Source organism: Prunus avium, chromosome 1 (genome assembly GCF_965620075.1).
Source record: "Prunus avium chromosome 1, drPruAviu1.hap1.1, whole genome shotgun sequence".
NCBI lineage: Eukaryota > Viridiplantae > Streptophyta > Magnoliopsida > Rosales > Rosaceae > Prunus > Prunus avium.
The window spans coordinates 48,142,843-48,168,673 of record NC_142284.1 but is presented as its reverse complement, the minus strand read 5'-3'; the positions used below and the strand labels follow the sequence as shown (position 1 = coordinate 48,168,673).

The following is a 25,831-nucleotide window of genomic DNA, read 5'->3' as shown; positions in this document are numbered from 1 at the left end:
CACGAGAGAGAGAGAGAGAGAGAGAGGGTTTTCTGTTTTTAATAAAAATAAACTTCGAAATAATTACGATTGTGCCACTGAGAGTTTTTAGATCGTATCTCTCTCGTAACAACTCCGATTTAAACCTACCGCATGTCTATGGACTCGTCTCAGTACGACCTACGTAAAGGTACTAGCCATTGCCCCGAAATCCTTCCGAATTAAAAAATGACCAAATTACCCCTACTTCAAGGGCAAAATTGGAAATTCATAATTCTTGAAAATAATTAATTCACTATTCCTTTTATTTTGGGTCGGGATGTTACACACCAAACATCTCATCTCGGTTTCCGTTTGGATCATCAATTAAATATTAGCTAGATATTTAAGGCATTAAGAATAGTAACAAATACTTAACATGGAATAGTAATCAGAAATTAATATAACTATAAAAATTAAGTATTCATGGTTAGACTACATCGTAGCCCTAGTAAGAGAAATTAGTTCATGACAAAAGAAAAGATAAACAAGAGAATTGTTGTCATAAAACCGATTTGGCAGATGGATTTGATCTCTGGATTCTCCCAAGCAACACCTTCGTAAGCTCTGAAAGCATCGTGGTAGCAACTCTTGGCTCTCTCTTTGATATATTTGTGGGTGTAGTGAAATATGGTGAAAAGTCTATGGTAGAAAAGATTAGAGTGACCTTACATAGTTTAAAACAACTAAACCCTACTCTAAAAAAGCCTTCAAAAACTCTCCTAAAGCGAAACAACATCCTAAACAATTAAGGAAACAAACTAGGAAAGAATCCCTCTTTGACTTGGAAACACGTCAGCCAACTTGCACGAACATTTTTGGGTCGTCCCACTTTCTAGAAAATTCTGGAAAAATATGAGAAACGTAGCTTGATCTCTAAGCTTTCAAAGCATATATGACACGCCACTAGGAAAAATTGGAAAGGTCTTCAAATCTTCAATCTTTCACAGCAGTGCAGTTCTGACAAGATTTTAATTTAGGCTGTCTTGACTTGCAAGTCTGGAGCATTTGGCGTGGTAGAAAATTATGAAACTTTGACACAATGATCTTCAATGTCTTAGCTTTCTTTTCCAATTGTCCTTGTGCTAAAATTCATTCAAAAAGTCAATTTTCAATCGAAATTCTTTCAAGAGTGCAGAATAGCTTAAAATAAGGAAAATAAGGTAACAATGCTCTTTTTAATTAACTTTTCCTGTATAAAAATATAGAAAATAATGCACTTATCAATATGGTATAAACATCATACATGTGTATAATCTTATCTTACTTGATGGTCCAACCTTTTGATATAAATCTACAAAATTAGATGGACAAATGCTATTCTTGGAAAGGAATAGTCTACTAGAAGTTACGTACGGGAAATAAATTTGTCGATTTTTGAGCAATGGTCTGTCTCGTAGCAGTAGCAAACAAATTAGATACGTAGTTTTTCATGTGAGGCTGCCCCACCATGCATGCGTATGGAAATGAAGCTGGTAAAGTTGGGAAGCAGACATCGCCCCTTTAACCAGTGGAAATCATTTTTTTGCTGCCAATAAGTTGAACCAATAAAATTAAGTTGCAAAATGGAAATGAAGCAGGTGAGTCCAAATTAATGACATTAGGGTCCTTCTAAGTATAACAAATACAATGATATGACCAGGAATCTCTCTTGCTCTTCAAGTCATGCAATTTACTTTGGATTTGAAATTGAAACAAAAGATGATTAACCAGTTGATATGTGTGAGATTTCTGGATACAAACCAATATAACAAGGCAATTCCCCGCCCATTGGGGATATAAATCTGCAAAATGACATGGACAAATGTTAAGCTTGGATAAGAATTGAATTTTCAACCGTAGCAAACAAATCAAATACATAGTTTTTCATGTGAGGTTGTTGACCCACCATCCACCATGCATGCGTATGGAAATTATGAATGTTGATTTCATTGCACCGATGGAGAATATGTCACAGCAATTAAGCCAGCAGAAAAGGCCAAAACGGCACCGGAACTAATAAATAATGTCAGGAGGAGGCTTATGCTATCTATAATGTATGCACTACTTTTTTGGTCACTCAGAATCAAAGATAAAGAAATCGTATCTGAATTTTTACCTGCTGAAGATTAAGGTCCAACCATTTGATATAATTAATATATATATAAAGCAAAAGGCAAAGAATGGTAAAACATTGAAAATGCCCTTGGTTAATGCAAACATTAAGGATTAAAATTATTAATTAAATGAGGATAATATGGTAAATTCACACTTTTTCATATTAAAAACAAAATTTAAAAAGAAAAGTCTGATAATGGATCCTATTTTATGGAACACAACTACCCATTATTTTTTTTAATTTTAAAATAAATTTTAATTTTTTTTAAAAAAACCTCTCGCAGACGCAAAAGCGCATGCAGAGAGGCTAGTATATATAAAGCAAAAGGCAGAGAATAGTAAAACATTCAAAATGCCAAAAAATGTCATTGATTAATACAAATATTAAGAATTGAAATTATTAATTAAATAAGGATAATATGATAAATTCACACTTTTTCATATTTAAAAAAATGAAAATTAAAAGAAAAATCAGATAATGAATCCTATTTTTATGGAACACAACTACCCATTATCTTTTTCAATTCTAAAATAAATTAAAATTTAAAAAAAAAAAAAAACCCTCTCTCTAGTATTAAGTTAATCGAATGTTCATAGTGGATTAAGCTTTTAGTCTTTGAGATTGAGGAGAAATTTTTATATGTTCCAGGTACACCACGTGATTGGTGTATCATCCAATATACATAGGACATGTGGAATTATTGTCCAACTTACTGCATTTCTTTTTATAACATGTGGCGGGCTGCATTGGAAATATTTCATATGTCATCCGTCTATTGAATGGTACACCAGTCATGTGGTGTACTCGGAACACCCAAAAATTACTCGAGATTGAGATGCATACCTCCAAATGTGGAAAGTAACATCCACAAAACGTTTTCTATCCCAAAAAATATTTTCCCGACTAGATCGAGAGATATACCCCAAGAAAAAAAACTCGGTTGATTGTTCAATAATTAGATTTATCTACCACGTGGCGTGGCGTTGAAATTTGAATAATCTTCACAGCATGCTATACTAGCGGACAAAGTAAACGCATCGTTTTTCATATGATAATGTTACTTTTGAAGTGATCAATGAATTACTTCCTTAGCGTAGAATTTTGTCTATAAAAATAATATTATGTTATATCCTCATGAGGTGGTATCTATATATATGAGCATAGATATCACGCCTATATAATATGTGTGATAGGGCATTCATTCTCTAGCTTTCTAAGTTTCCAATTACCAATTAGTTTCAATGGATTATTCTCTCCCTTATGTAAACTCCATCACTGCTTTTTTATTTACAATAATCATCGTTTCCTATTACTTCTCACGCAGATGGAGACCTGCCAAATTAGTCCCAACTGAAGCCAAGGGTGCATGGCCGATATTTGGCCACCTTCCCTTGCTAGGAGGATCCACACCTACTCACATCACATTGGCAGCCATGGCTGACAAGTACGGGCCTCTCTTCACCATCCGCCTCGGTGTCTATCCATCTCTCGTGATAAGCAGCAGTGAGATAGCAAAAGAATGCTTCACAACAAATGACTTGGTCTTAAACTCCCGTCCAAAGCTCGCTGTTGTGGATCACATTGGCTACGCCATGTTTGCGTTTGCACCCTCCGGACCCTTCTGGCGAGAGATGCGCAAGATTACCACCTTGGAGCTGCTGTCTAACCGAAGGCTTGAGCTGCTCAGACGCATTCGAGTTTCTGAAGTGACAACTTTCTTGCAAGAATTGTACAAAACTTGTAGCACCGAGGAGAAAAGGGAGAGCAATAATAGCGACGGAGTTTTGGTGGAGTTGAAGCAGTGGTTTGGGGACATGACTTTGAACGTGATTCTTAGAATGGTGGCTGGAAAGCGTTATTCGATTGCTGCCGATGAGGATGAGAAGAAAGAAGGGCGTAGGGTTCAGAGTGCATTGAGGAAGTTTTTTCATTATGTGGGGCTGTTTGTGGTGGGTGATGCGGTGCCTTATCTTCGGTGGTTGGACTTGGGTGGGCATGAGAAGGCGATGAAGAAGACTGGGAAAGAACTGGACGCCATTGTTGGAGAGTGGGTTGAAGAGCACAAGCAAAGGAGGGCAAGAGGTGATGCTAAAGGGGAACCAGACTTCATAGACGCCATGCTTTCTGTGCTTGATGGTGCAGACCTAGGCGGTTTTGATGCTGACACAGTCAACAAAGCCACAATCTTGGTAATCAAACATATGCCTATAGCTTAATCTATATAATTTAGCTTAATATAAATAATTAATCAAATAATAAATTGAACTTTTGCAGAATTTGATTGCAGGAGGTAGCGATACCACCATGGTCACATTAACATGGGCAATATCACTATTATTGAACAACCCTCACGTGCTTAAAAGAGCCCAAAATGAACTGGACACTGAAATAGGCAGACAGAGAGTTGTGAGTGAGTCAGATATAAGCAAGCTGGTCTACCTCCAAGCCATAGTGAAAGAAACGCTGCGTTTGTACCCAGCAGCACCATTATCTGGACCACGTGAGTTCACCGAGGACTGCACCATAGGCGGGTACCATGTCTCGAAGGGCACCCGGTTGATCACGAACCTTTGGAAGATCCAAACCGACCCTAGAATATGGCCCGACCCATTCAAATTCAAGCCGGAGAGGTTTCTGACCACCCACAAGGATGTTGATGTTAAGGGATTGCACTTTGAGTTAATTCCGTTTGGAAGTGGGAGAAGAGCGTGCCCTGGCTTGGCATTTGGCCTTCAAATTGTGCAATTTACGTTGGCTAGTTTTGTGCATGCATTTGAAATCTCCAACCCCTCGAGTGCACCGATTGATATGACTGAGAGCTTTGGACTGACAAACGTCAAGGCGACCCCTCTTCAAGTTCTCATCAAACCTCGTTTGCCCTCTCAACTTTATGGATAAAATGATAAAACAAGGATTTTTATTTGCTCTCAACGTTGCTATCCTAATTTATAGTTCATCGTTGTATTTCATTTTTTGCAATAAATGTTGTTTGTCCCCGTATCGTTGGTCTCTTAGGTGATCAGGTGGAGAATCAAGCCCAAGTAGCTATTATTTTAAATGAGAGCCCAAATTTTTATACAAAATATTGGAGTCCCTTGTATTTGAGAATTGGGCCTTATTGACTAGGACGACAACAGCCTTTTGTCTAGGGCTGCACATTTATACCGAAAACCCGACTGAACCGGCCGAACCGGACCGATTTTGGCAGGTTGGTCCGGTTTTTTTTTATTTTAAAATCATCGAAACCCGAACCGGACCGATTCCATGAAAATTGTCTAAAATTTCATAGTAAGTGCAGTGATGGGGAGTCGAACTCTTTCCAGGGTGCAGACACAAAGCCCAAATTCCACTGGACTGATGCGTCTTCTTGTGAAATGTATGTACGATTATAATATTTATTACAATCTAAAGAATTAAAACAACATTAAAAAAAGAGTTAGGTTTCCTACCCCACGAACTCTCATTTTCCTATTCTTTTCTCCCAGCCGTCACTTTCTTCTTCTCTCTCCATTTTTTATTTTTTCTTCTTCCTCCATTTTTTCTTCCTCTCGCCACTGGCAACACCTCCTCTCTCTCCATCAGATCTGCCTCTCTCACTCAACCTCCTCCCCCCAAACCAAATCCGTCGACTTCTTCTTCCAATCTCTCTTATTCTGTTAGTCACTGTCGCTCCCTCTCTCTCTCAGTCACTCTCGCAGCGTGGCTCTCTCTCTCAGTCAATCTCGCTTTCTCTCTCTCAGTGACTCGCGCTCTCTCTCTCTCTCTCTGCTCTCACTCACCTTCAGTTGCTCTTTTTGGGCCTCGGCAGAAACCCGCCAACCCGGCCTAACCCGACCCGACTTATCGGGTTTCGAATTCATTCGAAAATGGGCCTAAAAATGAGGTGTGCGGTTTGCCCAATGGGCCTGCCGACATGGCCGGTTCGGTGAGTGGTTTGGGCCTATACCTGACCCGACCCGACCCGTATTCACCCCTACTTTTGTCCTTGTACAATAACATTGCTCTTCTTTTTTCTTTTGTGAAATGAAAAAGATTGTATTCATAAATTACGCCATGAGATTTATCATTCATCACATGTGCTTTGTGTAACATTTTCTACAATGAGGTTCCATAATTGGTGGTCCTCACCCCAAGATCTTAACCAGACAACAATGTCACTCAACTGTCCCAATTAAGGTCAAGGTTTTAATTCTGATTTGTAGTTTGCTATCTAACCACATCTGCTTACGATTAATGGGGAAGTTTTTTATGTAACTATTTAGTGTTGAAAATGAGAGTATTACTAAATTAACAACTAATTAATAATTCCAAAATCACATCTGAAATCAATGTGAAAACGATTTATTTATTTTTATGCATTTTGATAAAAGTAACAATCTATGGTGATTTTGTTTTATAATAATCAAGATGAAGAAAGTTGTTTTAGTTTCAGACTAAAAAAATTAATCATTTGGCTGGTTGTGAGTCTCTTGTCATTCATCATTGGCTTGTCATAATTTAATAGATTCTGGATTTGTTTTTAGGCCCAAAGAAGTTGTAAGTTAATACTTAATCATTTAAGTGGCACATGCTATGTTCTTTGTGCTTACAATATATCGTGGAGTGAGAATTAATAGTCAAACAATATGGGTAGAATATTTTCATGTTGTATTTTATTCTTTAAAAAGAGGTATTTATAATACAAGATGTAACCCTAATATGGTTAAATTAGGAAACAAGATAAAATTCTAATTACACAATATCTGTACAAAAAGAAAGAAATAGAGTTCTAATAGACTAGGAAATAAATATCCTAATTAAGCTAATCTCGCTAACACTCCCCCTCAAGTTGGAGCAAAGATGTCACGCATACCCAACTTGTCAAGAGAGTTGAGAAAGACAATAATAGACACAGCTTTCATAAGAACATATGGCAGTTGATACTCGGATGCTATAAATGGAAAAGAAATAATTTCAACATCCAATTTCTCTTTAACAAAATGTCGATCAACATCAACCTCCACGTGCTTTGTACGATCATGTTGCACAGGGTTATGTGCAATTGCAATTCCAGCTTTATTATCACAATACAAATCCATGGATTTCTGGGGTCCAAATCCAAGATCTCTTAACAATCTTCTCAACCATAGTAACTCACAGACATCTTGAGCCATCCCACAGTACTCGGCCTTGGCACTAGACCTAGACACCACTTTTTATTTTTTACTCCTCCAGGTAACAAGATTACTACTAACAAATATGAAATACCTAGACGTAGAACGTCTATTAGTAACTGAACCAGCCCAATCGGCATCTATATACCCTTCCACATCTATATGACCATAGTTGCAAAACATTAGCTAGTTGGCCTACTTGCACCTCCAAATTCCGAATAGAAGCATGCTGATTCTGAAATTGGGTTTTTGTTTCAGTCATAAATTGAGTGATAGACATAATCAATTGAGTAAGCGCATCTTCCAAATTTATTTTCTTCTCTTGAGGTGAAAGCCAGTTTGTGGCATCTGCACATTCTGATTATTGCTCCATGAAAAATTTGGATGGTTCGCCAACCGGGGTTGTACGTGTTGGAATAAGGATCATTCCTTTGTCGATTAAATTCTGCAACCTAATTTACTTGCTCAGCGGACGCAAATGGGTTCCCTGTAGTGAGGGCCTGCACAAAAATCACAACCAAAATTAGTATTAGTGTTCATAGCATTAACACTCAAAGATTCAACTTTTTTTGTAAGGTTAGAAATTTGTGTTGTTAACAAAGCCATAGCATCGATTTCAAGACCCCAACTAGCTTCAAATGCACTCTTTAACTCCGCCATTGGTAACTATTGGAAGCCATGGTTTCCAATAGTTCGAATGCTTCGGTAGCCGTTTTTGCCATTAAAACACCTCCAACTGCTGCACCAACTAATGTCCTACTTGTTTGACTCAACCCATTGTAAAAAGTCTGAACTTGAATCCAAGTTGGTAGCTCATGGTGAGGACACTTTCGCAATAAATCTTTGAATCGTTCCCATGCTTCATAAAGAGGTTCCTTATCATATTGAACGAACGACATAATATATTGTCATAATTTTGCAGTTTTGGCCAGAGGGAAAAATTTAGCAAGGAATTTCTTGAATGAATCATCCCAAATACGGATGGAATCTTGTGGTTGTGACAATAACTAAAGTTTGGCATTATCCTTTAAGGGAATAGCCTTAAACAAACCGCATCATCAGTTACCCCATTGAACTTGGATGTGTCACAAATCTCCAAAACTATCGCAAGATGTATATTTGGATCTTCATTTGGCAGACTAAAAAATACGGATGAATTCTGCATCATGGTGATCATGGAGGGTTTAATCTCAAAATTGTTGGTCACGATAGCAGGACATCGGATTGCTGAGGGAGTTGCCATTGTCGTCGAATCTCAAAATACGGATAAATAAGAACTACTGCATAAGGGGCAGCTACCCTCAACCTTCCCTTATGAGTCTGAACATGTTGGTATAGGTATTGGCTAGTGGTTTGGAGATTTTCCGTCGCTCAAGACTAGGGGTGTTCACGGGTTGGGTTGGGTCGGTTATGGTCCCAAACCATACGTCAAACTTAGTCATGTTGGCAGGCCCAAATAGTGAACCGCACATCTATTTTTTAGGCCCAATTTTGAGTTAATTCGAAATCGGAATATGGCGGGTTGGTTCGGTTCGGTTCGGTTCAGATGTCTGCTGAGGCCAAAGAAAGCAACAATTGAAGGTGGTTTTTTTTAAGTTTCCAGGCGCTTTTTTTTTTTTTTTTTTTCCTTCAGATTTCCAGTCCCATTCAAATTTTAGGGTTCCTGTATATTTTTTCAGTTTTTATAGTTTTGCATATTTGACAGTTTATCATTATTCAAATACGAAAAACCTAAGAAAGTCATCATCCACCACACATGTTCAAATCCATAAATAATTATTACAAACCATGGCAAATTGTGAAAGTAATCTCAATCACAATCTCCATATTTGCAAAGTTAAAAAGAAAATCATTATTACATACCATTACATATAGAAATCAAATTTCATACTCCTAAAATCAAATTATCACATCTGCACAAGGAAAAAAAAGTTAATAAATATATTAATTAATATGACATAAAGAAACTACAATTTTTTATTAATGTAGAAAAGAAAACCTTTTTCCATTTTTTGCAAAGCTTGGTAGAAATCCAACTCATCCCATACAGGTTCCTTGTAGTAGCTAAACTCCTCAGCCCTTAACCAATCACTACAACAAATCAATGCCTCCACGATTTTTAGAGTGTACTCCTAAAAGGATCTACAACTCACTTTCCCATGCTAAAAACACATTTCGAAGCCACGGTTGATGCTTGGACAGCATATACATCTTTTGCAACCTTGGAAAGTATTGAAAATTTTGTAGCATTCTCCTTCCACCAATCAAGCAATTTGAACTCCTCATTGCTAAGATTCACGGGAGGTTCCAATAAGTATTTGTCAATTTCATTTCTTATCTCAACAACATCCTTATCTTTCCTTGACTTCAAGAACTTTTGTAACCTTGATGATTTAGTAACATCATTGTTTAAAAGCAATGATCCTTCACATTGTCTAACACCCTCTACATTACCATGAAATACTTGGGCACCAACTGGATTTTGCTTTCTATAATAATCATACAAATTGTGTTAAAGTTTCTTGATCTGCAATGACATGTCATTAACCCCATTTTCATCAAAAACCAAGTCACCTAAGCTAAATGTCCATCTAGAATAACCTCCACAAAGAATAACTTGTTGATGCCATCAACATTTCCTCAATATTTATCAAACTTTCTCTTCATCATTGTTTTTAGTCTGTCCCAGGAATGACGTGCTGCTTCTGTGCCAAGGCAATACTCTCTGCTATTACCTTAGCCGGAATCTCCTCCTAATAAACGAACAAAAATCAGAAGCTGAAAAGAAGGAAAAGCATAAATAAGCATGTCTATGTGGCCAGAATGCAGTCTCACCTCTTCTTCAAATTCTTTCCCTTTCTCTTTCAAAGGGGCCTATGTTGCTTCTTCTTGCCCCTTCTCCTGCTCAACAGCCTCAAAGGCTTCTCGCAGCTCATCATCAGTTCCGGAGGCCTCAGTTGGATTAACGGCAAACTCTTCTGTCTCATCAGATTCAACTCCACTCCTCTTCCTAAGTCTTTTAGACCTAGTAAGAGGAGGAGGAGGAGGAGGACTTTCAGCTGCACATAACAAGTAAAGGTTAGAAGAACTGACAGAATAGAACAAACTGAAGGAAATAAAATCTAAATACCAGAATCTTACCAGAGATTTCAGGTTGGGCGGCACTGCCCTGAGCAGGGGTGCTTTCTTTTCTTTTCCTCCCAGCACTGGAAATGGTCTCAACAGGTGGTTGTTCTGTCAAGTCTTCATCCTCTTCATCACCAGAAAGAGGCTCCAAATCGCCAGCAGCAATGACAGAACTGACTGCATAAGAGAAATATAAAGTCAGAAGCAAATCCAACAAAAGAAAAATGGAAAGAACAGGATAAATGAAAAGCTTACCAAACATTTTGATCGGTTCATAATTGTATATCATTTTGTACCCTTCTAGCTTATGATTTGGTTATGTTTTTGAGTTAAACTTGTGCTTTTAATCCTTTTTGTGTTTATCTTTCAGTTCATTGAGCTTTAGGTAATAATGATGGCTTTAGAGAGCATAATTCATGCAATTCAAGCATGTTAAGGCCTAATTTGGATGAATGGATGAAGAGCTTAAAGACAAACTCATTTTGGCTACAGCCCCCTGCCAGTCCAGTTTCGTAGGTCATATTGCAAGCTTTGTTTCAGCAACCTACATAGCTCGGATGAGGCCACATTCTTCATGAAAGTTGTTCCAATGGGTGTGTAATATAACATATCCAAAATTCAGCCCCATTGGATAAATATGGAGTCTGTTACCTAGCAAATACAGAGCCATGCTCAGGATGGATTTTATCAGCGCGCAAAATGAGTTAGCAATTTGTTTTGGCCTTAACTTCCTCCTCCGACCTTGGATTGGCCCAAATGATATATGGCTGGAAAGAAGACATTCTGAACTTCAAGTTTGAGTGCTTAAAGTCTTAATTTGCTTAAGGGAAGCCCAATTCGTAAGCCCTTGAAGTTGCTGGTCATGCTGACCTCAGGATGAGCTATTATTTCTGGTTGGAAGCTTGGTCATGGTGACATGAAGATGAGCTAGGGCTGCTGGTGGGATTTATTAGTGAAGTGCATCAACCATTTCAGATTTTATAATGGAAGTGTTGTATGCATTAGTGAAGTGCATCAACCATTTCAGATTTTATAAAACAAGTGTTGTATGCATTAGCCATACTTAATTCAGATTTTCAGCTTCCTTAGGCCTATATATAGTGAGGTTTCCCAAGCTTGTAAACACACCCCAAGGGGGGGAGCTCTCAAACACTTCTCTAGAGCTTCCTTCCCTTCTCTCCCTCAAATTCTCTTAGTTTCTCTTTCTAGTTTTCAATTGTTGTAATGAAATCTTTTGTGCTGAAATTTTCCTTAAGTTTTTCTTAGTTCCACTTTACTTTTCATTATGTAAATTCTTTTCTTTAGTTTCAAGTTTGATTAGTTTCCAAGTTTCAATTATGGTTCATGTTCTTATTCATTATGCTTATAAGTTAATATGCTAGTTTGAATGATTGATCACCATTTAGGCTTGCATGTTAGCTATCTTGGTTTGAATTAAGAGTATACACCATGCTTTAATTCGAATTGAACTATGAATAGGAAGAGTATGTATGGACATTCGACAACAGGGATTAGATACATACTTGGTTGTTTAAATTGTTCTTCTATGCTTAATGGGTTCCTAATGCTTAATTTTAGGTTAGACAACAAATGATCAAATTAGGGAATTAGGAACACAAGGTTATGACCACACACCATGGCTTAATCATACATTAGCTAGAATCAATCCGTTAATCTAATTGAACTTGGGAACTTATCTGCTTGAGTTAGTTATTTTCTTTCTTCCTTGTTTTATTTATTTCCTTTCTTTTTCATTTCTGTTTTGTGTAGGAAAAATGAATTGGATCTTTCAATCACCAATCCTCGTGGGATCGACCTCGCACTTACATATGCTATACTACCAAACGGCTCGTGCACTTGCGAGTATCACAAGTTGAGGATGCAACTGAATCCATTTTGGTGCAGCTGTATCTACGCAACAAGTTTTTGGCGCCGTTGCCGGGGATTGGCAACATAGTTTGGTTCTATTTCTTTTCCCTACTTGTTTTATTTTTATTTTTCATTTTCATGTTTTTCTAGACAATTTCAAGTTTTAAAGTTAATGACGTTAATGGACAAGTTGTGTTTGTAGTCCAACAGAAAAGGACAATTGCCCAACAAGCAAGAGAACTGGGTTTAAGTCCCAGCTTACACAACCCATTGGTGCTTGTTGCTTTGCAGCATGGAATTGGATGTGTGTTGATTTTCCTTTTCATTTTAGTTTTTATTTCCTAATCCTTTTAATTCCATTTCAAGTTTGTGTGTTTGTTTTAGCAATTTATGATAGCTTAATAAAAATGGAGAGAGATGGCAACCTCAATCATAAGAATGGGTAGTGTGGAGCAATGGGAGAAGTCGCGACCTCCAAGTGCATCACATTCGACCTAATCGCTTCAAGGGGGAGCATTTCAATCCTTTCTCTTTTTTTTGAATTCTGTTTATTTCCATAATTGTTTTTACCTTTTGGTTCACGATGAGTTCTTTGTTTTTCTGTGCTGAATCCAACCATATAAAGAACGTGAAATTTGGACTTACGGTTGGAAAATTATAGCCTAAAAACTGAACACAGGTCGAAGCTGAAAAACAGAGAAACGAATCTGTCCAAATGGTGATAAACGGGTGATAGAAAGTGCTGTTTGTGTTTTTCTTTGGTTTATTGGTTTGTTTCTTTTAGTACAACAATTTATGTTGTTTGTTTGAATTTGTTTAGAGTACTTAATTCATTTTCGTTTATGGTTTGTTGTTCCATTTTATCTTAATTTGTTTTTGTTTCTTATCTTAAAAATTTTAAAAAGATTTTTCATATGAGCTGACTTATGGTAACTCCAGTGAGCACTTCCGTCAATACAGTGTCTAGGAGTTCTATAGGCGACACCTTCGGTGTCTAAGAAGTTTGGGTTTTAAGCGGGACCATTGTGACCCCTCCAACCTTCCCGGATCCCCTGGCTGTGTTTTCTGAGGCCCTTAACTGGTCATCCGTGAGTTGCTTGTATATTCGTGTGTTTTTAAATTAAGTTTATTTTTATTTTCTTTGTTTTCTTTTCTGTTGAGTCTTTGTTTTTGATTTGTTTTTGTTTTTGTTTCGTTAAGTTAGTTTATGTTTTTATTTACGTGGTTTGGTTGGTTAGTTTATTTCTGAGTGTTAAAACACATTTTTATTTCAAACATTGCATAAAAAAAAAATAAAAAAAACAACAAAACAACAAAAACAAAATAAAACAAAAACAATAAAAACAAAAACAAAAAAAAGAAAAAAAGAAATATTCTTCATCTTCTTCATCATCATGGCTTGCCTCTATTTTCTCTTACTTGCAGAATCTGCAGCAGCTCGACATGGTCCTCATTTTTCCTCTGCAGTGCTTCCACGTGCTGATTGGCACAGTAGAGCCGCTTCTGCAAGTCCGCCACCATAGCCTTCAAGGAAGCTATTTCCTCGCTCATCGCGGCACACTCCCTTGTCCTCGCTAGTAGGCGCATGCCCAAATTGGTAGCGGAGACCGCGTGGAGCACAGTTAAATTGTGGGACTCCTCCACCGCTGCCTTGTCAGACCTCTGTGCCACATGCAGATGATCTGTCGGTGTGAGCTTGCTGCCAATCATGCCTCCCAGCAGCGCTGCTCTGTTCGGCATTGCCTCAGAAAAATTTGGTATTATCTCAGCAAAGTTTGAGGCCGTGCCGTGATGATATGTGGAGTTTGGGAAGACAGGAGTTGGAGGAGCCCTTGTCTGGGCATTCGGTGGTGCAAGTGAGAGCTCAAGGTAGAGATCATCAAGGTGAGTGCATGAGGATGCCATTTGTTTTGCTTCTGAATTTTTTGATGTTTTTCCTTGAGTTTGCAGGAAGAAATGCTGGGTATCATCCGCTTGCAGAGGTGTGGTTTAAATAGACATACGCTGATGAGAGAGAGCCAACACCATTTCGGATTTCCCGGGCATGCTCGACCTAATCGCTTCAAGGGGGAGCACCTTTACTTTCACTTTACTTTTCTTTTTTCCGTGTTCTCTGGTGTTTTATGTTTTTGCCCGTTACTTTCATTTTCTAGAGCTTTGTGTTTTTGCTTTTTCCTTTCGGCTGTCATCTTTATTTTATTTTAGTTAGGGAACTGTGCTTTCTTTTCCGTTTGTCGTCTTTGTTTGATTTAAGTTTGGAAAGTGTGCTTTCTTTTCCGTTTTCTTTTTCCTTCTGCAACTTTACTTCCGAAACAAAATTAAAAAAAATCACAAAAACAACAAAATAAAATAAAAACAACAATAATGCAGTAGGAAATCATTTCTTCTCGGTGCTTGGTGTCTCGACCATTGGAGCTTTGAGTTTGGCCTTCTGGCTGTCCTCTTCCTGGGCTTCATGCACAGCCTCTTGGGGCTCACCACTTGAGCTCCCAAAGATCGCAATCTTAGCTTGAGCGTAACTACTCTCACGATCTGCTTGCTTGCGTTTACCCGGTCGGTCTAGGTCTTCCAGCTGTTTTCGCATGTCGCGAGAGTACAACTCTACCATCTTTGATAGGTTTCTATTTTCGTCCCGCAATACTTCTAGCTGGTGTCGATTCACCTCCACTATCCTTGACCTCTCCCTTTTCAAGCTTTTTATAGCAGTCTGACACTCCTCAACCATACTTCGCTCCGCCGCCAACTGACCTTTCAGCACCTCTACCTCATGGGACTTCGCAAGTAGGCGATGACCCAAACTTGCGACTGTTGCCGTACTCTGCACGCTCAGTGCCAGGGCATCGCTTACGACCCGGTTGTCATCCCTTGTCCCCAGAACACGTATATCTTTAGGAGTCACCAGATTTCTGCCCACTCCAATGGCAACATCGTTGTCCAGGAGTATTGAGTCAGTTACTGTCACAGGCCCCCGTGCGGAAGCAAAGTAGGGCATCCATACTGGTGCCGCTGCTTGGCCTCGTGTCTGAGTCGGTGGAGCTAGGTTGAGATCCAACGAAAATGGGTAGTTAGAGGCCATTTGATTTCTCACTCTCTTTTCTTCTTTCTTTCTTTTCTCTTTTGTGTGTTTCTGAGTTTGCGTTTTTTTTTTCACCCTTTCTTATAGACTTAGTCTTTGACAAACCCTAGCCATTGCAGCATCTGAGCATTTTCTGAATCTCCAGCATTCCTTGAGTCCCACAACCTTCTCGCCTTCCAACCATACCCAACTCATTTATCACGACGTGTCTTTTCTGAACGAACGCGTTCAGTAAAGTCTTCGCGCCTTTCCATGAGCCCGTAATTTTTGCTTGTGGAGTCTGCGGCGCCTCTATGTGTCGACACGTGTCTCACCCTGTCTGTTGGTCCCTTACACTGAACCGAGACATCATGACCCATGTTAAAATCCCGCTCTTTGTGTTGCTATTCACGGTTCGATAGTTTGTTTTTACAAAACTAAATAATAATAAAAAGCCGGAAATGAAAACAAATTGAGGGTCGGGTTTCACTTTAGTTTGGGTTTCAAAGTGGGTTAAATTCACCGTGGTTTGTGTTTCAAAATTGTGGGCTTTGGGCTTCAAAATTTTTTTGGGTTTCGGAATTGTGTGATTAGGGTTTACTGTTTCATTTTTTTTGTTTGTTTGTTTGGTTGTGTTGTAATTTTTATTTTATAATTATTTTGTTTTTGTTTTCTTTTGTGATTTTGTGATTTTTTTTTAATTTGCTTTAATACCTTTCATTTGTTGTTATGACATTGTTTGTGGCTAATTTTTAAACATTGAGGACAATGCTCATTTCTAGGTTTGGGGGTATTGGAGTTTAGCAAGTAAACTTGGTTTTTCTTTAAAAAAAAAATTTTTAAAAAAATTTAAATTTCTTTCTTGTTTTGAATCTTGTTTTGTTTAGTCACTTTCCGAACACATTTGATGAGATTGTGATAAATGTTGCATGACTTAAATAAAAAATTGAATTTTATTTATTATTTATTTTTTTCCTTGTAAATTTTTATTGTAAAAAATAATAATTAATTAATTAATTAATTTGGCATCGTTCTAGCATGATATGTTCGAAACCTTCTTTGCACTTGCCATTTGTTTCATAATTTTCCAATTAAAGGATTTGCATGACCCAAAGAATTGTATCAAGCATAAATTAGACTTATATAACCATATAATGTGAGCTTTTGAGCCTTGTGCTTCATTTCATGAGTATTACACACATACTCTTATTTTCTTGTCATCAAAGTTGTTGTTTGATCTCATTATTCATTGATTTGGTTGAACACTTAAAAGTCATTCATTCTTATGCAATTTGATTTCATGACATTTAAAGAAATGATATTAAGGCCTTCTTTGGATCGTTTGTGCCTTTCAAGCTAACCTTATGCATGCTTAAGCATGATTTTCCATTGTTAACCATTTTGAGCCTACATGTAAACCTTTTCTTTCATTTTACCAATTATATTTCCTCGCCTTAGCCCAAAAAAACAAATATTTATCTTTCTAAGGAACTCATGAGCTCTAATTCGGATGTGTTTTTCATGCTAAGTTTGGGAAGGGATATTACATAGAAGAAAAAAAAGAAAAAAAAAGAAAATCACACAATTGGTGAAAGAAAAGAAAAGAAAAAAGTTATGATTAAATGGTAGTTGAATGAAATTTTGTTTTTGGGTTTCATTGGTGTTTGGAAAGGAGTTTAAATCATTGTAAATGAAGGTATAAGGAGTTTTGATCATGTAAAAAAAAAAAAAAAAAAAAATCTAATCGTGATGATTCGAAGTCTTGTAAACAATTTTTTTTTTTATGCTCTTACATTGTGAGTTCCTTGGACTTTGTATTATCCATACCTTTCATTTCTCACTCACCTTACACCCTTGGCCCCATTACAACCTATGCTAAAGACCTAAATTGATCTTAAATGTCATGTGGTTGAATTGCATTCATTTTTCTACTTTTAAGTGTTTGGTCTCCTTCTTGAGATCATATTAATGCAAGTTCTTCATCTTCCTATTTTTGAGTTAAGTACCTTATGATTTAACTCTAATCCCATGTCTATAACTGAGTGTTGCATTGTAGCCCTCTTCTGAGTGATTCATTTGTGAGAGGACAACTTTGGTGAGATTTGAAGTTGCATTTGTGCTTGGTATGATTTTTGAAATTGTGTGGAAACTAAGATTGGGGAATTTGTTGCATTTGGCTATCACACTACTACACTTTGAGCATATTATGTTTTGAACTTTGCCGCTTTGTGAATAATGTCTAAAATTGAGCATTTATTGTCAAAACGTTTAAGTCATGTGCATGAGTCATTTCTCTTCACAAAATGTTCGGAAAGATTGTTTTGAGTTTTTATTTTGATTTTGTTTTTTTTGTTTTTTGTGTTTTGTTTTTTTTTTTTTATGTTTGTTTTTTGTTTTGGTTTTGCTTAAGAACTAACAAATCTAATAAGTTTTCTAACCATTTTGTTTTGTAGAGTTAGAAAAACGTTTGTGGGTATCGTAACTGTTAAACCCTCAGGAGACACAACTCCTCCTACTAGGGATGCCTAGAGGTTTAAAGGCTTGTTGCATTCGCTCAATGCAATCGAGTTACCTACGAAAGTGGTCTAGTTAACTTCTTGTTTTGTTTTTAACTTTGTTTTGTGTTGTTTTGCTCGAGGACTAGCAAAATCTAGGTTTGGGGGTATTTGATCGGTTCATAATTGTATATCATTTTGTACCCTTCTAGCTTATGATTTGGTTATGTTTTTGAGTTAAACTTGTGCTTTTAATCCTTTTTGTGTTTATCTTTCAGTTCATTGAGCTTTAGGTAATAATGATGGCTTTAGAGAGCATAATTCATGCAATTCAAGCATGTTAAGGCCTAATTTGGATGAATGGATGAAGAGCTTAAAGACAAACTCATTTTGGCTACAGCCCCCTGCCAGTCCAGTTTCGTAGGTCATATTGCAAGCTTTGTTTCAGCAACCTACATAGCTCGGATGAGGCCACATTCTTCATGAAAGTTGTTCCAATGGGTGTGTAATATAACATATCCAAAATTCAGCCCCATTGGATAAATATGGAGTCTGTTACCTAGCAAATACAGAGCCATGCTCAGGATGGATTTTATCAGCGCGCAAAATGAGTTAGCAATTTGTTTTGGCCTTAACTTCCTCCTCCGACCTTGGATTGGCCCAAATGATATATGGCTGGAAAGAAGACATTCTGAACTTCAAGTTTGAGTGCTTAAAGTCTTAATTTGCTTAAGGGAAGCCCAATTCGTAAGCCCTTGAAGTTGCTGGTCATGCTGACCTCAGGATGAGCTATTATTTCTGGTTGGAAGCTTGGTCATGGTGACATGAAGATGAGCTAGGGCTGCTGGTGGGATTTATTAGTGAAGTGCATCAACCATTTCAGATTTTATAATGGAAGTGTTGTATGCATTAGTGAAGTGCATCAACCATTTCAGATTTTATAAAACAAGTGTTGTATGCATTAGCCATACTTAATTCAGATTTTCAGCTTCCTTAGGCCTATATATAGTGAGGTTTCCCAAGCTTGTAAACACACCCCAAGGGGGGGAGCTCTCAAACACTTCTCTAGAGCTTCCTTCCCTTCTCTCCCTCAAATTCTCTTAGTTTCTCTTTCTAGTTTTCAATTGTTGTAATGAAATCTTTTGTGCTGAAATTTTCCTTAAGTTTTTCTTAGTTCCACTTTACTTTTCATTATGTAAATTCTTTTCTTTAGTTTCAAGTTTGATTAGTTTCCAAGTTTCAATTATGGTTCATGTTCTTATTCATTATGCTTATAAGTTAATATGCTAGTTTGAATGATTGATCACCATTTAGGCTTGCATGTTAGCTATCTTGGTTTGAATTAAGAGTATACACCATGCTTTAATTCGAATTGAACTATGAATAGGAAGAGTATGTATGGACATTCGACAACAGGGATTAGATACATACTTGGTTGTTTAAATTGTTCTTCTATGCTTAATGGGTTCCTAATGCTTAATTTTAGGTTAGACAACAAATGATCAAATTAGGGAATTAGGAACACAAGGTTATGACCACACACCATGGCTTAATCATACATTAGCTAGAATCAATCCGTTAATCTAATTGAACTTGGGAACTTATCTGCTTGAGTTAGTTATTTTCTTTCTTCCTTGTTTTATTTATTTCCTTTCTTTTTCATTTCTGTTTTGTGTAGGAAAAATGAATTGGATCTTTCAATCACCAATCCTCGTGGGATCGACCTCGCACTTACATATGCTATACTACCAAACGGCTCGTGCACTTGCGAGTATCACAAGTTGAGGATGCAACTGAATCCATTTTGGTGCAGCTGTATCTACGCAACACATTTCCCCAGCCAGAGCCGTTTGTCCACCTATGATCTTCTTCATAGAGGGATCTGATGCAGACAGAATAGATTCTTTAGAAAATTATAACAAAGGCAGAACAGATAAAATGCAGACAGAATCGAGAATCTACCTTCTATGACTTAATTATTGATATCCTGGATGGTCTGAATTGTAAAACTTTTTGCCTCTGCCTCTGCATATATGTTCCTACAATTCCAGCCATAAAAAAGTACCTTGAGTGCGGTAACCGAGGCAGACAGTCCGCGAAATCTGGCTTTCCACCAAGCGTCAAAATCGGCAGAACTGGAGGAATTTGGCTCCCAGGAAGGATAGATGCCATCCAGATTATTGTTGATCTTGTTTACTGCGCATCGAGCATCCTTGTGCACCTCCAGATTATCTGAGTCCCTCCAGGAAGTGGCTCGGTTACAGCTTCTATAGAGTTTAAATGGAATAACCTGGGGACAGCCGAGCTGTCTTGCACAGAAGTTGGGATGGTAGACTTCTGCCCCCATATGATAATTTGGAGGCTTTCCACCCCCATGAGGCAGATCTCTTAGCAGGGATACACTCAGGAATATCTTCCTGAATTCTGTCCAGGCAGCTTCATCTTCTGACTCCTTTTCAAAGAGCCGGTATCCAGGCTGGAACCAAGGATATGCTCTTCTGACCACTATCTGCCACTGAGCTGCAGATCGTTTAGTACAATGTCTGAACCACATCAGGTACTCTTCAATGGAGCGCTTGGGCACTTCTGCCGACATCAAGGGAAGAGCCAGAACTTGGTTTTCAGGCGGAACTATGTCAGGAAACCGGAATTCTGGAAAATATACCTGCAGCCAGATCTGGATCATCCAGAATGAGCCAGGAGTAGATAAATTCAGGGGATTCTCAATAGTGGCAGTATGCAGATTCTTGAAAAGATGAGCCAGAACTGTAGGCCCAAGTCCGACGTCAGTATGATTGTGCAGGGCTTCTGCCAAGCGCCTGTATTCCAGCAGAACAGCGGAAGAACGGTTTGGAAGTACAAACCTGTTCAGCCAACATAAGGAATATCATGTGTTGCTGATCCTTGTCTTTCTCCACACTGAATTTTCTCAAATAGTTGGAGAAGGAGCAGTTCTGGTTGATGATAGCAGAAGAGATAGTAAAAGGCTTGGCCAACTTATCCTGATTCTTCCTTCGATGATAATCACCAATGGCATCAACAGGTCTTCCATGAGGTCTGAACCCAAAAATTTGAGCCATGTCCAGCAGGGTTGGCGCCATTGGACCCACACGAAAATCAAATGTGTTACTGGCAGAATTCCAGAAACACAAGGCAACAGCAAACAGGTTTTCATCCCGGTTAATAGACTGCTTAGACAGCAGGATTGCGTCGTAGATCCCTGCCCTCCTCCAGTGAGCCCCGAATTTTGGAAGAAGCTTATCAATCCAGTCTGCCCACTTCACAGGACTATTCCTCACCTCACTGGATGGAAACGAAAGGCTCAAATTTTTCCTAACCCAAGAATGAGAGGCCAAGGCAGAAGTACCTTGGAAACACAGAGGCGCTTCAGCATCTTTTTTTATTAGCTCTGCTATCTCAGCTGGGACAGAACCAAACCAGCGAGGCCCCAGAGTCAGAGTACTCTCGAAAAGATGAAGAACGTTCTCATCTAATTTTTTTTGGACAAAAGGGTGGAGCCTGCTTCGAACCTCCATGGCATGAGCATCGATTCCAGTCCCAGTAATGTAATCCGGAGGAACTGAGGAGGAAGAGCTTTGGGCACGAGTTTTTGGAGAAGACATTTTTGGGTTTTTGGACTAGAAACAAAGAGAGGACTAAGGCTCGATCAAAGAAAAGGGAAGGATTCTGGTAAAGTCTGAGAAAATCAAGGTCTGAGGAAGCTGGGGTTTGAGATGAACAGGAACTAAAGTTTTGAATTCCTTTAAAAAGAGCTCGTAATCATGGGAAGGAGAAGACAAGATGCCACCTGAAGAGACAAGCTAGTAACTAGCTAGTAACTGACCAATTTCCCACGAAGTCTAGTTCGTGGTAGGTAGACGTGGCAGGCGTGGGTTGATTTAAACTGGCGCGCACAAATTTATAGCCGAAATCATTAAATCTGGAACCGTTTAAAAACGATTCAGACTTAATGGGGGCATTGTTTGGGCCTAAAATTGGTGCGCCCAGTCCAAAGACAGAAGCCCACATCATTTCTCAGGCCGCCTGTTTGGACCTAAAATTGACGCCCTCAGCCCATCAACGCGCTCAGCCCATTATCAAATAAATAGGCCAAAGCAATACACTCGGCCCAAACATTGGAGGCCTGGAAGCAGTCAAAACCGAGAAGAGACTTGGGCCTCGAAAGGAACCCAAATCAAGCTCGAAACCAAAATGGGCTTGGCAAGTTTTAAAATTGAAGAAGGAAAAGAAAAGCCCAAAAGAGAGACATACTCACGTGACTTACCTGACTTTGAAAAAGTCAAAAATTGCAACTAAAGTCACGGAGAGAAGTTACAGGGATTCATGAATACACGCTTGCAGAAAAATTCTCCAGACTTTTACAGGCAGAGAAAGATCAAAATCCTTTTATATATAGAAAACTCGGCAGGCACTATTCTCAAAGGATACGCAGACTGTGTTTTCTAAAAGAAAGATAAGCAGGAAACAAGGAGCCGCTGAAATGGAAAATCACACTCACCATCACGGTTTGAAAAGCAGTTAGATTGGAAAAAGGAGGTATGACGCCCCATCAAAATACAGGGAAGTGACTGTCTCAGGAAATGATCATTGAGGGCCTAACTGCCAGAAAATTGATAGAACTCCTTTTCTTTTTCTTTTAAAACTAAAGATCTTTTGAGATTGTTTGCCGCCCATTATTAAAAAGTTAAAACTCCAAAAAGCATTTCTTATAAATACAGGAGAGAGTGAACAGAGCAGACAAACAATCAACACAACCAAAAAATCAGTCAAAAGACAAACACTCAAAATGATCACTTGATCTCAGAGAACCTTCGAGCAAATTGAAGAAACCAGAAGCTAGCTAAGCCACAAGAGAAGCCAGTTACAAGTCAAAGCTTCCAGTTTTTCAGACTTAGAAGAAAATAAATTAAAACGAGATTTCTCTCTTTACAAATTTGGTTCAGCAAAGCCAAGGCAAACAGAGCTTGAGCTTTCACAAATACGAAAACCTCAACAAATTTATGGAGAGCCCTGACTAAGCAGAACAGGTGCCACAACACAGTTCCAGCTCAAGTCCAGCCACTTTTGCCCCTTTCAGACTGAAGAAGTCCCAGTTCTGCCCATCCAGAAGCCTTCTAGGACTTGAAATAGATTAAAGCTCTGCCAGACTCAAGCTTTGGTATCAATTTGCAGCTGAAGCCTAGCAGTTGAAGTTGTCGAAAGTCCAGTCCAGTACAGGCATATCCAGTCCAGCCCGGATCAGAAGCATCTGCCCAGACAGAAATGGAAGCACGACCCTCTTTTTGTCTTTTTATAATCAGTTTTTCCCTTTTGAGCTTTGTAAAAGGGAGTTCTGCCTGAAAGCGGTTCACTCTGTCATCATTTATTCTGGCCAAAACTACCAGTTTTGTATTGTAAAAAATTGTGAAGTCCTCACCAGTCTGAGGCAGGAAAAGAACTTACATGGGAGATATTCCTCACCCAAATTCACAATTGCTTGTTCAAAAATCAGTAACTTGGGGCGCAAGTTATCTATTTTTAAAGAAGTCTGCTAGGATTATTGCTAGCAGTGGCACGCTCGCACACTAAAAAAAGTTGACTTGCTGACCAGTCAATGGTTCTCAAGACAATGGGGAACTTTACCCTACCATCACAGGAGACAAATCAAAACGGGTGAATAGAGAGCTACTGAGAGAGAGCGAGAGTGACTGAGAGAGAGCGAGAGCGGCTGAGACTGAGAGATTGATTGTGACTGAGAGAGAGAGAGAGAGAGAGAGCGATAGAGAAATCTCATATGTTGAAGAAGTTTACGGTGGATTTGGGGAGAGGTGAGTGAAAGAGGCAGAGGTGAATAACAAAAAAAAGGAAGCCCTTCAAATGTTTGGGGTTTTGCCAGAGGATCGAATGTAGCAAGGAGTAGGAATTGCGTAAATTGGACGAATCACAAGCTAACACGTGTATTAATGATTTTTTTAATAATATAATTAAAATATTATGTTAGTCCAATTTTCATCGATTTGGAGAGAATTAAAACCGGTCCAACTGATTCCAAGTCGGTTCGGGCAGTTTTTTTTAAATACTGATTTTTTATTTTTTAATATAAAAATCGAACCAAACCACCTAAAGCAGTTTGGTTCGGCCAGTTCGATCAGGTTTTCAATAATAACGCACACCCTAACTCAAGACACCCACCCAGGGGCGGTCCTATGCCTAGGGCAAGGTAGGCTGCTGCCTACCCCGAAATTTTAAAAAATAAAAAATACCCATATATAATAGGCCAACTCATGTGAAACATACAAACCTATGCCCACCCAAAGAGCAACCCACATGTATTCATAACCTAAAATTTCTCTCTTCTTTAATTATCTCCTCTTTAATTATCTTCTCTTTAATTACCTACCTCAAATTTTAAGATGTTGTATATGACAACATTGAATCTAACATATTTTAAATAGGTTAGAAGTTATGTGTTCTAATCTATTCTAGCGGTTACTTAAGAATGAATTTTAATTTGCTGACTTTGTTGAAATTAATAAGGTCTTTGATTTTTGGAATTTTTTTGAGATGTTTGATTTGATATTGGTATTGTTGAGATGTTTGATTTGTTCTTGATATGTTAATGTTTGATTAAAGGCATTGATGTTATTATGAGAATTTATTTGATTTTTTTTTGGGATGTTGGATTAAATAGTTTATCTTTTGTTATGTCGGATCACAATCCGAACCCCAAGAAAACAAAGAATTTGTTGGAATTTTTTTTTTTTTAAAGAAAAAGATTAGTTTTTTCTTTGTTGCTAAACTTTTATTTATATATAGAAATGCATTTGATGGTAAGGCTCATTATGTCCTCCAACTAGGTGTATATTTTTTATGTTTATTAATGAGATTCACTCATAACGTCGAGTTTTTAATGTAAGTTTCGCCCAGTCGGATTTCGAATCCTGGATCCGCCACTGCACCCACCATTGCCAACAGCGGCTGATGGCGCATGGGCCACTGTGTGTGGCGGGCCATTCCATCTTAAAATGTTTCCCACATCGTCCTGAGCAAGATGGTATGCTTGGATTTGAATTTGGTTACCATTTGACTATCGAACGGATATTGTGCCTGTTATGCGATATCTGGGTTTGATAGGTTCAGACCGTTAGATTGGTTCCAATTTCAGTTATGTTATTCTTTGTACCTTTAGGATCGTGTAGAAACTTACAAATTGAGAATCGGAGTCATGAATATTCTGAGTCAATGATTCTAGAGTTAGGTAAACCAATCATCGTCCAATCGTCCGATTGGCTTAGATCCGACTACTCCATCGAGACCAAACTTTCGGGACTTGTTTAGTAGACTTTATTGGACCAAAGTTTCAAATAAGAAATCAGATGTCGTTGGCCCCGTGTGCCGACCTAGATGGTGGGCCTTGTCAGCCCGATCGAGACCAATTGGTTAGGAGGTGTTGTGATTTGGTTGTTTGTTTTTAAATGGTTTTATGCTATTAGAGTTTTATTTAATATTTGTGAATTATTGTTCTATCGCATTTACTTTCCAAGCATGATATAGCTATATTTATTTTTATATATGTGTTAAATCGTTTGAAATTGGAAATATTGTTGCCTTCGAAAATATTGATGTCTTCGGACATCCTGGTTGCCTTCGGAAATATTGATGTCTTCGGACATCCCGGATTCCTTCGACAATTTTGATGTCTTCGGACCTACAGTTGCCTTCGGATAGGTCATAGATTCTAAGGGGGAATTCGAGGCGGGTCCTTTCACACCATATGTCCTTGTGAGAAATCTCCAATGGAGCGTGGTTTCCAGTCATGATTAGCAAGCCAGGGTGCCGAATGCTCACAACCTATCGATGATATTTTGTGGAACAGAATAAATTGCCTAAATTTAATAGGTCCTTTGTGGGTCCCCCAATTTCATATGTCATTCTCTGATTGGCTGGTCAGATATAATATAAACATCATACATGTGTATAATCTTATCTAACTTGATGGTCCAGCCTTTTGATACCA

The 25,831-nt window shown here is 38.3% G+C and overlaps 1 protein-coding gene and 1 pseudogene across 1 annotated transcript; both read left to right on the top strand.

Annotated features, from left to right (window-relative positions):
- The first annotated feature begins 3,321 nt into the window (after positions 1-3,321).
- Positions 3,322-5,454, top strand: LOC110762620 (strychnine-10-hydroxylase-like). The gene is made up of 2 exons (XM_021965272.2): positions 3,322-4,305; positions 4,391-5,454. Exons 1-2 carry the CDS (start codon positions 3,358-3,360, stop codon positions 5,012-5,014), a joined length of 1,572 nt encoding a protein of 523 aa, XP_021820964.2. The 5' UTR covers positions 3,322-3,357; the 3' UTR covers positions 5,015-5,454.
- A 2,625-nt stretch (positions 5,455-8,079) lies between these two features.
- On the top strand, positions 8,080-8,193 carry LOC148297939 (small nucleolar RNA R71; annotated as a pseudogene).
- Positions 8,194-25,831: the final 17,638 nt, after the last annotated feature.

Excerpts from the sequence above, each read along its gene's own strand:
- LOC110762620 (XM_021965272.2), top strand. The coding sequence starts at position 3,358 with ATGGATTATTCTCTCCCTTATGTAAACTCCATCACTGCTTTTTTATTT. Across the intron at positions 4,306-4,390 it reads TCAACAAAGCCACAATCTTG|AATTTGATTGCAGGAGGTAG; the intron begins GTAATCAAACAT and ends GAACTTTTGCAG.